Consider the following 16968-nt stretch of genomic DNA (forward strand, 5'->3'; position numbering starts at 1 on the left):
AAATATTACGTTATGTATAGGATATTGAAATAAAGTATATTTACAATAAAACCACAGAATTTTAAAGTAGTGTTTCTGGCTGCATGACAAAGGTAAGACAATATTCACTGACCGAAGTGAGCGTTAGCTCAGTTCTCCTCTTGGTCTCTAGCCTCCCGTAACACAGACGTTAGCTGGATGTTTGACTTTTCCTCCATTTAGCTAACGTCAACGGCGTCAATGCTTGCGTAATTGCTTTGTATCCCTTCCATTTAGTGGAAGGAAACGGTTAGTGTAACAATTACCAGCTAATGGGTTTATTTCTTCAACTAACAGTAGTTAGCATACTTTTACCAGAGCTAGCTAGGTTAACGTGACATAATTTATTTGAGGGTTCAGTCGACTAACTTTTGGGCTAGCTAACGCTAATTATTTGCATAATGCAAGGTAAGCAAGTTTAGAGTTCAAAGTCTATTATATAACATTTTGATACAGCATTTAGTAATTATAGTATAGATAGCTGATTTGGTTATATATATATATATATATATATATATATATATATATATATATATATGTATACATATAGTTAGTGTATATAATATAGTTAATTCATAAAATAATTGTAGCTAGTTATGATATTATTATTATGGTATTTGCCTGAAGTGTATAAAGCAAATAATGCTACTTCTTTACAATGTATCACTGTTATAGCAGTCTCAAAAAAATTAGACACTCTCCTGTTCATAGTAAATTCCAACTTGCTCATCTAGGTTGCCTACCATTTCTATCTGTCATTGCAATGTTTTGTCTCATAATTCAGATTTTTCCGGTAGCCGTGAAGCATCTGCCTTCGCCTGCAGTCCACACAGGCGCACTGTCCTCCTGTAAGCAAGATGAGCAAGGTGTGTGTGTGTGTGTGTGTGTGTGTGTGTGTGTGTGTGTGTGTGTGTGTGTGTGTGTGTGTGTGTGTGTGTGTGTGTGTGTGTGTGTGAGAGAGAGAGAGAGAGAGAGAGAGTGTGTGTGTGTGCGCGCACAAGTGAATGAGTAGCTTGATAATCACATCCATTGGCCATATCGTCACAGCCTAATTTTTCATATTTGAATAATTTGGGAGATATTCAGATGTAGAGAGTGTGTGGGTGGGGTGGCTTATTTGATCTTTATCTGTGCTCTGGATGCTTGAAAAATACACACTTCTACCAGCAAAAGACCTTTACTGTGTCAAAAAGTAGCAGGATTATAGGCCCAAAATTGCATTTTTCTTTTTTACAAACTGATTTGTAATATGTGTTTGTAGCCTAACAAATACATGTACTGCTGAATATGTGGAAATTACCTTTGTACATTTACTATGGTATTATTGTAAAATAATAGGATACTTTATAAATCTGACTCTGGGCACCCCTTGCTGGAATTAAAATGAATTGCAACGGTGCCGGATCAAAGGGTTAAATCATAGCAGATCATTGTGCTGGAAGATATGGAGAACCTTTTACGTCACAATATTTACACAATAACATTTTTTATAAATATTGATCAGTAATGTGGTTATCATGACTAAGTGGGTAAAGGAAATAATATAACAGATATAGCAGTCTGGTAAGTTCATAGAATGACATTTTTTAACTGTAATGTAGCCTTGAAAACCAGGAAAAGACAACACTTTTACCATTTTTATAATCTCCAAAATCAAAGACTATATCTAATCACGATATTGATATAATATCAATATATTGCCCTGGAAGGTCATGTTTATTTGTTATAGTCGAGACCTGGTCAGTGAAACAGCCAGAAACAGGTGCAAGTTTTCTTAAATACACAAAATTAGCTTAAAAGTTCATTTAGCCCAGCTGACCTCGGCGAAAGCAGGGTTAAACCTGGACATGTCACCAGACTCTCGCAGGGCTGACACATAGAGACAGACAACCATTCACACTCACGTCCACACCTACGAGCAATTTAGAGTCATCAATTAAACTGTATGTCCTTGGACTGTGGGAGGAAGCCAGAGAACCCGGAGGGAACCCACGCTGACACAGGGGGAACGTGCAAACTCCACGCATGAGTAGCGGCATCATATGCCAGTTTGCTCTCTGAGGAGAAATGCTTCAGCGACCTTGCCAAAAACAGCAACATGGTGAGTATGGATCAGACATGGGAAGTGGAAAACACACCGAGACAGCACCAGGTTGCAAGATGGTTTGTTGTCCTCACAGACCATTCTTCAGTCAGGTGGTAAAACCTCTCCGTATTCTTAAGCAAGACAGTGAATCCCCTCGAGCTGTTGAGGAATCATGTGGCTGACCTGGACTTCTGGTCTGCCACATTATGAAAGTACACAATGTAAAGGAGAAACTGCAGACCCAGGCCTAACCACAAGAGGCAGTAGAGCATCAGACACAACGCAGATATGTTGGAATCAGATATTTAACTGCATTTATTTCATTCAAGTATTGTGTAATGTTTCAGTGAAAAAACATATTTTATTATTGTTTCATTCTGTTTTTTATTTACTTTTCATCCAGTTGCCCAGACCATGTACTGTAAAGTTATGTTACAGACGATGTTGGACACAGTAACACATACATTGTGTTGGACAATCCTATACAGAGCTGCTACTAAAAGTGATGTACAGATTATAATAATATGTTAATAATACATTGATCAGGAATCATAACTGTATTGTACAATGTGGGACCTATTCTCAAATTTGAAATGCCAAAATCAGAAATATTTGATATATATATAACAGGGTTATGTAACATTTCACAAACAAGGACCACACGGTCAAGGCAAGTCAAGTTTATTTGCACATTTCAACAACAAGGAGATTCAAAGTGCTTGACATGAAACCATTAAAAGTATCAAAACATAATGCAGAATAAAACAAGATTTGAAAACAATTAAGAACATTCACATCAAGGCAAATTAAAGAAGGTGGGAAAGCAAATCCATGTTTGTGATTCAAGGAGAAAAACATGGTAAGTCTTCTGTGTTATGAGTCAGTGTCAGTAATGAAGGAGTACAATTCACGTCGATGTTTTGACACCAAACACGGAGCCAAGTACGCTAAATTTTACCTCCAAGAAAAATATAAAATTGTGCAAGAATTAAAAGGCAGACTGCAATCGCAGCAGAATATATTAACAAAAGCTACAGCCAAAAAATGCTGCTGCTGTGAAAGCTAGCTTCATTGTGGCAGAAGACATTGCACAAGCTTCCAAGCAGTTCATGGTATCTGAGCAGGTGTGGCCCAGGCCACATGAAGGTATGTGAGCAGGTGTGGCCCAGACCACATAAAGGTACGTGAGCAGGTGTGGCCCAGACCACATAAAGGTACGTGAGCAGGTGTGGCCCAGACCACAAAGGTATGTGAGCAGGTGTTAAGTTTGATCTTTGATAGAGTAATGTGGGTTTCTTAACCCTAAATTAGATGGATTCATGTTGTAATAACAGGGACATTTGCTAACATATATTTTTGTATTTATATAAATGCATGTACAATCATTTTACACTTGAATAAACAATAATGAAGACGTGATGTGGCCCAGGTTAAAAATGAGTTTGACACCCATGCAGTAGCACATACATTATGTTACATCATATTATGATGTGTTTGTATCAAATCTGCAAATATGTACACTGGACAGTAATGATCTGACACAGTTCCCCTAAAAACATGTAAACCACTGAAAATATGAAAATGGACAATCCTATACCAAGCTGCTACTAAACGTAATGTACAGATTATAATAATATGTTAATAATACATTGATCAGGAATCATAGCTGTATTGTACAATGTAATATAGTGTATTTTGTGGATGTTTTCCATAACGCTTCAATTTGTGTTTCTATATTTATTGGCTGTCACTGAAAAAGTCACTGAATACACCAAAATAAATCTCATAGAATCTGTCAAAATAAGAAAGAGGACCCCCTCCAAACGTGGAACTATTTTTAGTGAAAGGATAAGCACTCAAGAGTTAGACCGGTTGGGCCAGATCTGCATATTTTTCAATCGCTGCATTTTAAAGAAAATCTGGAACACAGCAAGCTTTTACTTCCTGATTCCTCAACCAAGGTTGTCTTTGTCATTGCAGCAGAGCACAGCTAGACATCAAACAAGTACTTGGCTTCTGTACAAGCAGCACACGGTACACAGGCGTTCAAGCACGAAAAGGTAAAAGAGTAAATGCTATGGGAATACAAAATTATACCATATTCTGCAAGGAAATGTATTTTAATTAATTAACATTCTTTAGTTGTTTGGTTTTTTCAAAGATTTAACTCATGGATTGTGGGCTGATCATCTTTGTGCTCACAGGTTGGTGCCTCTTGTTTGATTATTTTGGCTGGCTTTTGTTATTTTTATTTAAACATTACTAAACATCACTTAGTGCTGCTTTTAGGTTCTGCATTTGGTGGAACTGAGAAAAAGAGGACTTTTGCTGTTTTAATGTTTGTTTAATGTTTTGTTAAAATGTTCGTACAGCATACCACACCCTCTATTAGACCATTGATTCAGAAAAGGAAAAAGTCCCAAAAGAAATGATCAAGGAAAAAATGGAATAAACCTCAAGAAGAGTAACAAGGAAGGTATCCCTCTCGCAGCAATACAGTTGATAATGAAGAGGAAAGTGCAGTTACGAAGAAAATAAATTAATATATTATACAATAAATAGGGGTTTATATTATACAATAGAAAATAGATTTCTTTCACAATTTATTTAAATAGTGTCTTTTCTTACTGGAGTCCAATGCCTTGACAGTTCAGTTTCCCAGGTAGTTGAACTGGTTCTCTTGTCAGTGATGAACAGTGAAAAATTATTCACTGAGACAGACTTAATTTTTTACATGCTTGCACACAGTCATGTTACAGCACAACCCAGTCAAGAAAATAGTGGGGAGGCAGTGTAATTTTTCACCGCGAATTTAACTATGAATACATGAGAAACGTTGACCGGTATAGTGTATGAACACATCTTTGTTTTGTTTACATTTCTTGAAACTTGCAGATGAGAGTTAGCTTACAAAAAATTAAATTAAAACTTTATAAAAATGCAAGTAAAAACCTGAATATGCTTTGTTTTAGGTGCACTGGTCTATGTCGTTGCTGTAGAACCTGGTGATGATTTCTTCATGAGCTCACCCAGTGTAATGGACTTCAGATCAATAGGACAAAGTGAGACCAGTATCACTATGGCGTGGGAAGTACATGAGGCCAATGTCAAAGTTATTCTCAAGCTTAATGGTAGAACGATAAACTTCATTCCAACAATTAGATACGGAAGAGTGACTTACACAGTCAAATCTCTCACTCCTGCAACTAAATACACATTCACTCTTGAGTGGGACATCAGAGATGACGGGGACAGAATGGAGAGGAGCATCAAAAGCGTGGGACTCAACAGCCTCACCATTACTGCAGTCACTGGTAAGTTATACAACTTCATCACTTTTCTTTTCAGGAGAAGAACTCTGCACTGATAATAACTAGAATATATTTGATGAGTGAAATATGCACTCATTGATTCTATATTTATATTTAACCGAATACTCAATTCACCAATCCATTAACCTATATTCACCCAGAGATATCACATTTGATAGCCTTTATATGTCCAGTGTGTAGAATTCAGGGAGATCTTTTGGCAGAAATGGATTATGATGTTAATATGTATGATCTATCTAGTGTCTGATCGCCTAAAAATAAGAATTGTAATGTTTTCATTCCTTAGAATGAGCCGTTAGTTTCTTCATACGGAGCTGATGCTCTTTAAGGAGTCCGTTACAATGCACTGCCATGTTTCGACAGTAGCTTAAAATGGTCAACCCAAACAGATAATCTAGATAGGTCCGTTTGCATTTGTTGCTTCAACACACAAAAGGCAGAAGTTCTCATTTTGTTGCAACCTCAACCGCTAGATGCCCCTAAACTCTGCACCTTTGAGGTCCAATTGTCTTTTTTTGTTGTACATCTCTTGTCTTGAAAGAGGTACAATCTGTTTAAATTCTGTATAAAATGTGACACACACATAAAGCTTGCTAATTCAAACACCAGTTGCATTTTTCTCTCATTGTGAGCATTAATTTTCCTGTGGAACTGCAGAATGAATCATTTTAAAGAACACCCAGAGTGTTATTCCATAAAATTCTTCGCTGATCTTTTTCTTTCTCAGCTCCTCAGAACTCAAACAGCTTTAGATTCATAGGACAAGATGAGACCAGTATCACTCTGCAGTGGAATCAAGTGAACAACAATGTCCGCTTTATTCTCCAGTTTAATGGTGCAGAGATAAACATCAGTGCACCAAAGGGAGACGGACCAGTGACTCACACAGTCTCATCTCTCACTGCTGGAACTAAATACACATTCACTCTCTTCTCTGTGTTTGAGAGCGTCAGAAGCAGTGGAGTCAACATTAGTGCAGTCACTGGTAAGATACTTGACTTCATCACTTTGCAGTAAAGGAACTCAACACTGATTAAAAAAATCTGAATATATTTTATGAGTGAACTATGCACTCACTAAATCTGCATTTCAATTTAATTTGATACTTTATTCACCAACACAGTAAATTGGTATATTCACCAAGAATGATCAAATTTGAGAGTCTTTTAATTTAGCGGTCCCCAACCTTTTTTTGCGCCACGGACCGGTTTCGTGTAAGACAATATTTTCACGGACCGGCCTTCACGATGTGGGCGATAAATGTGACGTAATAAAATGAAACGACCGGCAAAAAAACAAATATAGAGTGCATAAAAATACAACTCACCATTACGCCGAATTAGTGGGAGCCCTGAGCTTGCTTCTCTGCAACGAGCCAGTCCCATCTCGGGATGATGGGAGACATTGACACCCGAGGTGTGTTCTTTATGTCCAGTCTACTCCGTAACCTAAACCTTTATGTCCAGTCTTCTCCGTAACTTAAACCTTTATGTCCAGTCTTCTCTGTAATTTAAACCTTTAGTCCAGTCTAATCCGTACCTTGAACCCGCTTCACAAAGACAGGATGTTGAAATGGAAGCAGGTTTTCAGAGCTTTTTGGCATATCTCAGGATCTCAGGATATTCTGCCTTGATTTTAATCCAGAACACCGGCAAAATTGAAATTTACTTTGAAGTTTCTTTTTGGGGGTAACGCACAGGCGGATGTATCCGGTCATTTTTCAAAATAAAACATCTTTCCGACCTTGATAATCAATCAACATTTCTTTCATTCATTCTTCCTGTGCGGCCCAATACCAAGGGACCCTCAGACTGGTACCGGGCAGTGGCCCAGTGGTTGGGGACCACTGCTTTAAATGTCCATTGTGTAGAATTTATGAGGATCTTTTGGCAAAAATGGAATATAATGTTAAGAAGTATGTTTTCTTGAGTATATTATCACCTGAAAATAATTGTTGTGTTTTTTTTGTTTTTTTTTAAATGGGCCGTTTTTATCTACACGCAGAGCAGATGCTCTTTAGGAAGTCTGCTACAATGCAATGCCATGTTTCTACCGTAGTCCAAAATGGTTAAGCCAAACACATACCCTAGATAGGTGCGTTTGCATTTCTTGCTTCAGCACACAAAAGCCACAAGTTATTGTTTCCTATCAAAGTTCCAATAGTCTATTTTATAGTACATCTCTAGTCTTGAATGCTGTGCGATCTGTTTAAGTTCTGTATAAAATTGTACACATATACATAATGCTTGCTAATTCAAACACGAGTTGCACTTTTTTCTCTCATTGTGAGCATTGATTTTCATGTGGGACTGCAGAATGGATCATTTCAAAGAACACCCAGAGTGTTATTCCATAAAATGATTCACGGATCTTTTTCTTTCTCAGTTCTTTCAAACGCAGGAGGCTTCATATCAACAGGACAAGATGAGACCAGTATCACTCTGCAGTGGAATCAAGTGAACAACAATGTCCGCTTTATTCTCCAGTTTAATGGTGCAGAGATAAACATCACTCCACCAAAGGGAGACGGACTAGTGACTCACACAGTCTCATCTCTCACTGCTGGAACTAAATACACATTCACTCTCTTCTCTGTGTTTGAGAGCGTCAGAAGCAGTGGAGTCAACATTAATGCAGTCACTGGTAAGATTTAGGATTTGAAAAAAGATGCACTGTATTAGCTCAGTTAGCCATCATGCTATTTTCAGTGTAGCAGTGTGAAGCTAACATCTATTTGCGATGTGTGCCATTGTGTCACTCAGTTTCCTGCTTCTCTACTTACAAATAGTATGAATTTCAAATTAAGGACTGTTGCACTTTTCCTTCTCTCTTTGTGCACATTCAATTTCATGTGATGCAAAATAATTATTTGAACACCCAGAGGGTGTGAATTCATCAAATCCTTAACTGTTCTTTTTCCATCTCAGCCCCTCCAAAAATAGAAAGCTTCAAAACAACAGGACAAGATGAGACTAGTATCACTCTGCAGTGGATTCAAGTGAACCCCAATGCCAGCTTCATTCTCCAGTTTAACGGCACAGAGATAAATATCAGTGCACCAGATGGAGACGGACCAGTGACTCACACAGTCTCATCTCTCACTGCTGGAACTAAATACACATTCACTCTCTTCTCTGTGTTTGAGGGCGTCAGAAGCAGTGGAGTCAACATTAGTGCAGTCACTGGTAAGATACTTGACTTCACAGTAAAGGAACTCAGCACTGAAATGAAATCAGATTATATTTGATGAGTGAAATATGCACTCAATCTGCATTTAAATTACATTTTACAATGTATTCACTTGCATAGTAAATTCTTATGTTCACCAAGAGAGATACAATTTGAGACTCCTTTAAATGTCCAGTGTTTAGAATTTGCGGGGATCTTTTGGCAGAAATGGAATATAATGTTTATAAGTATGTTTTCTTTAGTGTATTATCACCTGAAAATAAATGTTGTATTTTTGCTTTCTTACGGTAATTAAAATGGGCCGTTTTTATCTACATGCAAAGCGGGTGCTCCTTATGAAGTCCGCTCCTTTGCACTGCCAAGTTTCAACAGTAGCCCAGAATGGTCAAGCCAATCACTTGCCCTAGATCGGGTCATTTGCATAAATCTTACACACTGGAACTTTGAGTTTGAATACTATTTTATCAGTACATCTTTTGTCTTGAATGCTGTTTCATTGTTTTAAGTTTTGTATATAATGTGGCATACACACATAATGCTTACTTTTTCATTCACCTGTTGCAGCTTTCGATCATTGTCATTTTTATGTGTGGATGCAAAATGTATCATTTTAACACCCAGTGTTATTCCATCAAATTATGAATTGCTCTTTTTTTTCCTCAGCTCCTCAGAACACAAAACGCTTCAGATCTAAACGACAAAATGAGAACAGTATCACAGTGCTGTGGAATCCAGTGAACACCAATGTCAGCTTTATTCTCCAGTTTAATGGCACAGAGATAAACATCAGTGCACCAGATGGAGACAAACCAGTGACTCACACAGTCTCATCTCTCACTGCTGGAACTAAATACACATTCACTCTCTTCTCTGTGTTTGAGAGCGTCAGAAGCAGTGGAGTCAACATTAGTGCAGTCACTGGTAAGATACTTGACTTCATCACTTTGCAGTAAAGGAACTCAACACTGATTAAAAAAATCTGAATATATTTTATGAGTGAACTATGCACTCACTAAATCTGCATTTCAATTTAATTTGATACTTTATTCACCAACACAGTAAATTGGTATATTCACCAAGAATGATCAAATTTGAGAGTCTTTTAATTTAGCGGTCCCCAACCTTTTTTTGCGCCACGGACCGGTTTCGTGTAAGACAATATTTTCACGGACCGGCCTTCACGATGTGGGCGATAAATGTGACGTAATAAAATGAAACGACCGGCAAAAAAACAAATATAGAGTGCATAAAAATACAACTCACCATTACGCCGAATTAGTGGGAGCCCTGAGCTTGCTTCTCTGCAACGAGCCAGTCCCATCTCGGGATGATGGGAGACATTGACACCCGAGGTGTGTTCTTTATGTCCAGTCTACTCCGTAACCTAAACCTTTATGTCCAGTCTTCTCCGTAACTTAAACCTTTATGTCCAGTCTTCTCTGTAATTTAAACCTTTAGTCCAGTCTAATCCGTACCTTGAACCCGCTTCACAAAGACAGGATGTTGAAATGGAAGCAGGTTTTCAGAGCTTTTTGGCATATCTCAGGATCTCAGGATATTCTGCCTTGATTTTAATCCAGAACAACGGCAAAATTGAAATTTACTTTGAAGTTTCTTTTTGGGGGTAACGCACAGGCGGATGTATCCGGTCATTTTTCAAAATAAAACATCTTTCCGACCTTGATAATCAATCAACATTTCTTTCATTCATTCTTCCTGTGCGGCCCAATACCGAGGGACCCTTAGACTGGTACCGGGCAGTGGCCCAGTGGTTGGGGACCGCTGCTTTAAATGTCCATTGTGTAGAATTTAGGAGGATCTTTTGGCAAAAATGGAATATAATGTTAAGAAGTATGTTTTCTTGAGTATATTATCACCTGAAAATAATTGTTGTGTTTTTGCTTTTTTTTTTTAAATGGGCCGTTTTTATCTACACGCAGAGCAGATGCTCTTTAGGAAGTCTGCTACAATGCAATGCCATGTTTCTACCGTAGTCCAAAATGGTTAAACCAAACACATACCCTAGATAGGTGCGTTTGCATTTCTTGCTTCAGCACACAAAAGCCACAAGTTATTGTTTCCTATCAAAGTTCCAATAGTCTATTTTATAGTACATCTCTAGTCTTGAATGCTGTGCGATCTGTTTAAGTTCTGTATAAAATTGTACACATATACATAATGCTTGCTAATTCAAACACGAGTTGCACTTTTTTCTCTCATTGTGAGCATTGATTTTCATGTGGGACTGCAGAATGGATCATTTCAAAGAACACCCAGAGTGTTATTCCATAAAATGATTCACGGATCTTTTTCTTTCTCAGTTCTTCCAAACGCAGGAGGCTTCATATCAACAGGACAAGATGAGACCAGTATCACTCTGCAGTGGAATCAAGTGAACAACAATGTCCGCTTTATTCTCCAGTTTAATGGTGCAGAGATAAACATCAGGGCACCAAAGGGAGACGGACCAGTGACTCACACAGTCTCATCTCTCACTGCTGGAACTAAATACACATTCACTCTCTTCTCTGTGTTTGAGAGCGTCAGAAGCAGTGGAGTCAACATTAGTGCAGTCACTGGTAAGATTTAGGATTTCAAAAAGATGCACTGTATTAGCTCAGTTAGCCATCACGCTATTTTCAGTGTAACAGTGTGAAGCTAACATCTATTTGCTATGTGTGCCATTGTGTCACTTAGTTTCCTGCTTCTCTACTTACAAATAGTATGAATTTCAAATCAAGGACTGTTGCACTTTTCCTTCTCTCTTTGTGCACATTCAATTGATGTGATGCAAAATAATTATTTGAACACCCAGAGGGTGTGAATTCATCAAATCCTTCACTGTTCTTTTTCCATCTCAGCTCCTCCAAACACAGAAAGTGTCAGATCAACAGGACAAGATGAGACCAGTATCACTCTGCAGTGGATTCAAGTGAACCCCAATGCCAGCTTTATTCTCCAGTTTAATGGCACAGAGATAAATATCAGTGCACCAGATGGAGACGGACCAGTGACTCACACAGTCTCATCTCTCACTGCTGGAACTAAATACACATTCACTCTCTTCTCTGTGTTTGAGGGCGTCAGAAGCAGTGGAGTCAACATTAGTGCAGTCACTGGTAAGATACTTGACTTCACAGTAAAGGAACTCAGCACTGAAATGAAATCAGATTATATTTGATGAGTGAAATATGCACTCAATCTGCATTTAAATTACATTTTACAATGTATTCACTTCCATAGTAAATTATTTTGTTCACCAAGAGAGATACAATTTGAGAGTCCTTTAAATTTCCAGTGTTTAGAATTTGCGGGGATCTTTTGGCAGAAATGGAATATAATGTTAATAAGTATGTTTTCTTTAGTGTATTATCACCTGAAAATAAATGTTGTATTTTTGCTTTCTTACGGTAATTAAAATGGGCCGTTTTTATCTACATGCAAAGCGGGTGCTCCTTATGAAGTCCGCTCCTTTGCACTGCCAAGTTTCAACAGTAGCCCAGAATGGTCAAGCCAATCACTTACCCTAGATCGGGTCATTTGCATAAATCTTACACACTGGAACTTTGAGTTTGAATACTATTTTATCAGTACATCTTTTGTCTTGAATGCTGTTTCATCGTTTTAAGTTTTGTATATAATGTGGCATACACACATAATGCTTACTTTTTCATTCACCTGTTGGACCTTTCGATCATTGTCATTTTTATGTGTGGATGCAAAATGTATCATTTTAACACCCAGAGTGTTATTCCATCAAATTATTAATTGCTGTTTTTTTTTCTCAGCTCCTCAGAACACAAAACGCTTCAGATCTATACGACAAAATGAGAACAGTATCACAGTGCTGTGGAATCCAGTGAACACCAATGTCAGCTTTATTCTCCAGTTTAACGGCACAGAGATAAACATCAGTGCACCAGATGGAGACGGACCAGTGACTCACACAGTCTCATCTCTCACTGCTGGAACTAAATACACATTCACTCTCTTCTCTGTGTTTGAGAGCATCAGAAGCAGTGGAGTCAACATTAGTGCAGTCACTGGTAAGATTTAGGATTTCAAAAAGATGCACTGTATTAGCTCAGTTAGCCATCACGCTATTTTCAGTGTAATAGTGTGAAGCTAACATCTATTTGCTATGTGTGCCATTGTGTCACTAAGTTTCCTGCTTCTCTACTTACAAATAGTATGAATTTCAAATCAAGGACTGTTGCACTTTTCCTTCTCTCCTTGTGCACATTCAATTTCATGTGATGCAAAATAATTATTTGAACACCCAGAGGGTGTGAATTCATCAAATCCTTCACTGTTCTTTTTCCATCTCAGCTCCTCCAAACACAGAAAGTGTCAGATCAACAGGACAAGATGAGACTAGTATCACTCTGCAGTGGATTCAAGTGAACCCCAATGTCAGCTTCATTCTCCAGTTTAACGGCACAGAGATAAATATCAGTGCACCAGATGGAGACGGACCTGTGACTCACACAGTCTCATCTCTCACTGCTGGAACTAAATACACATTCACTCTCTTCTCTGTGTTTGAGAGCGTCAGAAGCAGTGGAGTCAACATTAGTGCAGTCACTGGTAAGATACTTGACTTCACAGTAAAGGAACTCAGCACTGAAATGAAATCAGATTATATTTGATGAGTGAAATATGCACTCAATCTGCATTTAAATTACATTTTACAATGTATTCACTTCCATAGTAAATTATTTTGTTCACCAAGAGAGATACAATTTGAGAGTCCTTTAAATTTCCAGTGTTTAGAATTTGCGGGGATCTTTTGGCAGAAATGGAATATAATGTTAATAAGTATGTTTTCTTTAGTGTATTATCACCTGAAAATAAATGTTGTATTTTTGCTTTCTTACGGTAATTAAAATGGGCCGTTTTTATCTACATGCAAAGCGGGTGCTCCTTATGAAGTCCGCTCCTTTGCACTGCCAAGTTTCAACAGTAGCCCAGAATGGTCAAGCCAATCACTTACCCTAGATCGGGTCATTTGCATAAATCTTACACACTGGAACTTTGAGTTTGAATACTATTTTATCAGTACATCTTTTGTCTTGAATGCTGTTTCATCGTTTTAAGTTTTGTATATAATGTGGCATACACACATAATGCTTACTTTTTCATTCACCTGTTGGACCTTTCGATCATTGTCATTTTTATGTGTGGATGCAAAATGTATCATTTTAACACCCAGAGTGTTATTCCATCAAATTATTAATTGCTGTTTTTTTTTCTCAGCTCCTCAGAACACAAAACGCTTCAGATCTATACGACAAAATGAGAACAGTATCACAGTGCTGTGGAATCCAGTAAACACCAATGTCAGCTTTATTCTCCAGTTTAACTGCACAGAGATAAACATCAGTGCACCAGATGGAGACAAACCAGTGACTCACACAGTCTCATCTCTCACTGCTGGAACTAAATACACATTCACTCTCTTCTCTGTGTTTGAGAGCGTCAGAAGCAGTGGAGTCAACATTAGTGCAGTCACTGGTAAGATGTAGGATTTCAAAAAGATGCACTGTATTAGCTCAGTTAGCCATCACGCTATTTTCAGTGTAATAGTGTGAAGCTCACATCTATTTGCGATGTGTGCCATTGTGTCACTAAGTTTCCTGCTTCTCTACTTAAAAATAGTATGAATTTCAAATCAAGGACTGTTGCACTTTTCCTTCTCTCTTTGTGCACATTCAATTTCATGTGATGCAAAATAATTATTTGAACACCCAGAGGGTGTGAATTCATCAAATCCTTCACTGTTCTTTTTCCATCTCAGCTCCTCCAAAAATAGAAAGCTTCAAATCAACAGGACAAGATGAGACCAGTATCACTCTGCAGTGGATTCAAGTGAACCCCAATGTCAGCTTCATTCTCCAGTTTAACGGCACAGAGATAAACATCAGTGCACCAGATGGAGACGGACCAGTGACTCACACAGTCTCATCTCTCACTGCTGGAACTAAATACACATTCACTCTCTTCTCTGTGTTTGAGAGCGTCAGAAGCAGTGGAGTCAACATTAGTGCAGTCACTGGTAAGATACTTGACTTCACAGTAAAGGAACTCAGCACTGAAATGAAATCAGATTATATTTGATGAGTGAAATATGCACTAAATCTGCATTTAAATTACATTTTACAATGTATTCACTTACATAGTAAATTCTTATTTTCACCAAGAGAGATCCAATTTGAGAGTCCTTTAAATGTCCAGTGTTTATAATTTGCGGGGATCTTTTGGCAGAAATGGAATATAATGTTAATATGTATGTTTTCTTTAGTGTATTATCACCTGAAAATAAATGTTGTATTTTTGCTTTCTTACGGTAATTAAAATGGGCCGTTTTTATCTACATGCAAAGCGGGTGCTCCTTTTGAAGTCCGCTCCTTTGCACTGCCAAGTTTTAACAGTAGCCCAGAATGGTCAAGCCAATCACTTACCCTAGATCGGGTCATTTGCATAAATCTTACACACTGGAACTTTGAGTTTGAATACTATTTTATCAGTACATCTTTTGTCTTGACACTGTTTCATCGTTTTAAGTTTTGTATATAATGTGGCATACACACATAATGCTTACTTTTTCATTCACCTGTTGCAGCTTTCGATCATTGTCATTTTTATGTGTGGATACAAAATGTATCATTTTAACATCCAGTGTTATTCCATCAAATTATGAATTGCTCTTTTTTTTCCTCAGCTCCTCAGAACACAAAACGCTTCAGATCTAAACGACAAAATGAGAACAGTATCACAGTGCTGTGGAATCCAGTAAACACCAATGTCAGCTTTATTCTCCAGTTTAATGGCACAGAGATAAACATCAGTGCACCAGATGGAGACGGACCAGTGACTCACACAGTCTCATCTCTCACTGCTGGAACTAAATACACATTCACTCTCTTCTCTGTGTTTGAGAGCGTCAGAAGCAGTGGAGTCAACATTAGTGCAGTCACTGGTAAGATACTTGACTTCATCACTTTGCAGTAAAGGAACTCAACACTGATTAAAAAAATCTGAATATATTTTATGAGTGAACTATGCACTCACTAAATCTGCATTTCAATTTAATTTGATACTTTATTCACCAACACAGTAAATTGGTATATTCACCAAGAATGATCAAATTTGAGAGTCTTTTAATTTAGCGGTCCCCAACCTTTTTTTGCGCCACGGACCGGTTTCGTGTAAGACAATATTTTCACGGACCGGCCTTCACGATGTGGGCGATAAATGTGACGTAATAAAATGAAACGACCGGCAAAAAAACAAATATAGTGTGCATAAAAATACAACTCACCATTACGCCGAATTAGTGGGAGCCCTGAGCTTGCTTCTCTGCAACGAGCCAGTTCCATCTCGGGATGATGGGAGACATTGACACCCGAGGTGTGTTCTTTATGTCCAGTCTACTCCGTAACCTAAACCTTTATGTCCAGTCTTCTCCGTAACTTAAACCTTTATGTCCAGTCTTCTCTGTAATTTAAACCTTTAGTCCAGTCTAATCCGTACCTTGAACCCGCTTCACAAAGACAGGATGTTGAAATGGAAGCAGGTTTTCAGAGCTTTTTGGCATATCTCAGGATCTCAGGATATTCTGCCTTGATTTTAATCCAGAACAACGGCAAAATTGAAATTTACTTTGAAGTTTCTTTTTGGGGGTAACGCACAGGCGGATGTATCCGGTCATTTTTCAAAATAAAACATCTTTCCGACCTTGATAATCAATCAACATTTCTTTCATTCATTCTTCCTGTGCGGCCCAATACCGAGGGACCCTTAGACTGGTACCGGGCAGTGGCCCAGTGGTTGGGGACCGCTGCTTTAAATGTCCATTGTGTAGAATTTATGAGGATCTTTTGGCAAAAATGGAATATAATGTTAAGAAGTATGTTTTCTTGAGTATATTATCACCTGAAAATAATTGTTGTGTTTTTGCTTTTTTTTTTTAAATGGGCCGTTTTTATCTACACGCAGAGCAGATGCTCTTTAGGAAGTCTGCTACAATGCAATGCCATGTTTCTACCGTAGTCCAAAATGGTTAAACCAAACACATACCCTAGATAGGTGCGTTTGCATTTCTTGCTTCAGCACACAAAAGCCACAAGTTATTGTTTCCTATCAAAGTTCCAATAGTCTATTTTATAGTACATCTCTAGTCTTGAATGCTGTGCGATCTGTTTAAGTTCTGTATAAAATTGTACACATATACATAATGCTTGCTAATTCAAACACGAGTTGCACTTTTTTCTCTCATTGTGAGCATTGATTTTCATGTGGGACTGCAGAATGGATCATTTCAAAGAACACCCAGAGTGTTAT

At 38.0% G+C, this 16968-nt stretch overlaps 1 protein-coding gene across 1 annotated transcript in view; it reads left to right on the forward strand.

Annotated features, from left to right (window-relative positions):
• Nucleotides 1–9955: 9955 nt before the first annotated feature.
• The window catches only part of LOC306733961 (uncharacterized protein), a gene marked incomplete at both ends in the record, with an annotated part of 70662 nt that continues 63649 nt past the window's right edge, over nucleotides 9956–16968 (forward strand). The window contains 2 exons of the mRNA XM_079215279.1: nucleotides 9956–9977; nucleotides 10947–11017. Coding sequence (XP_079071405.1) covers nucleotides 9956–9977; nucleotides 10947–11017 — 93 coding nt within the window. The remainder of the gene's footprint in view (nucleotides 9978–10946; nucleotides 11018–16968) is intronic.

Source organism: Taurulus bubalis, assembly GCF_910589615.1.
Source record: "Taurulus bubalis genome assembly, chromosome: 3".
NCBI classification, from domain to species: domain Eukaryota; kingdom Metazoa; phylum Chordata; class Actinopteri; order Perciformes; family Cottidae; genus Taurulus; species Taurulus bubalis.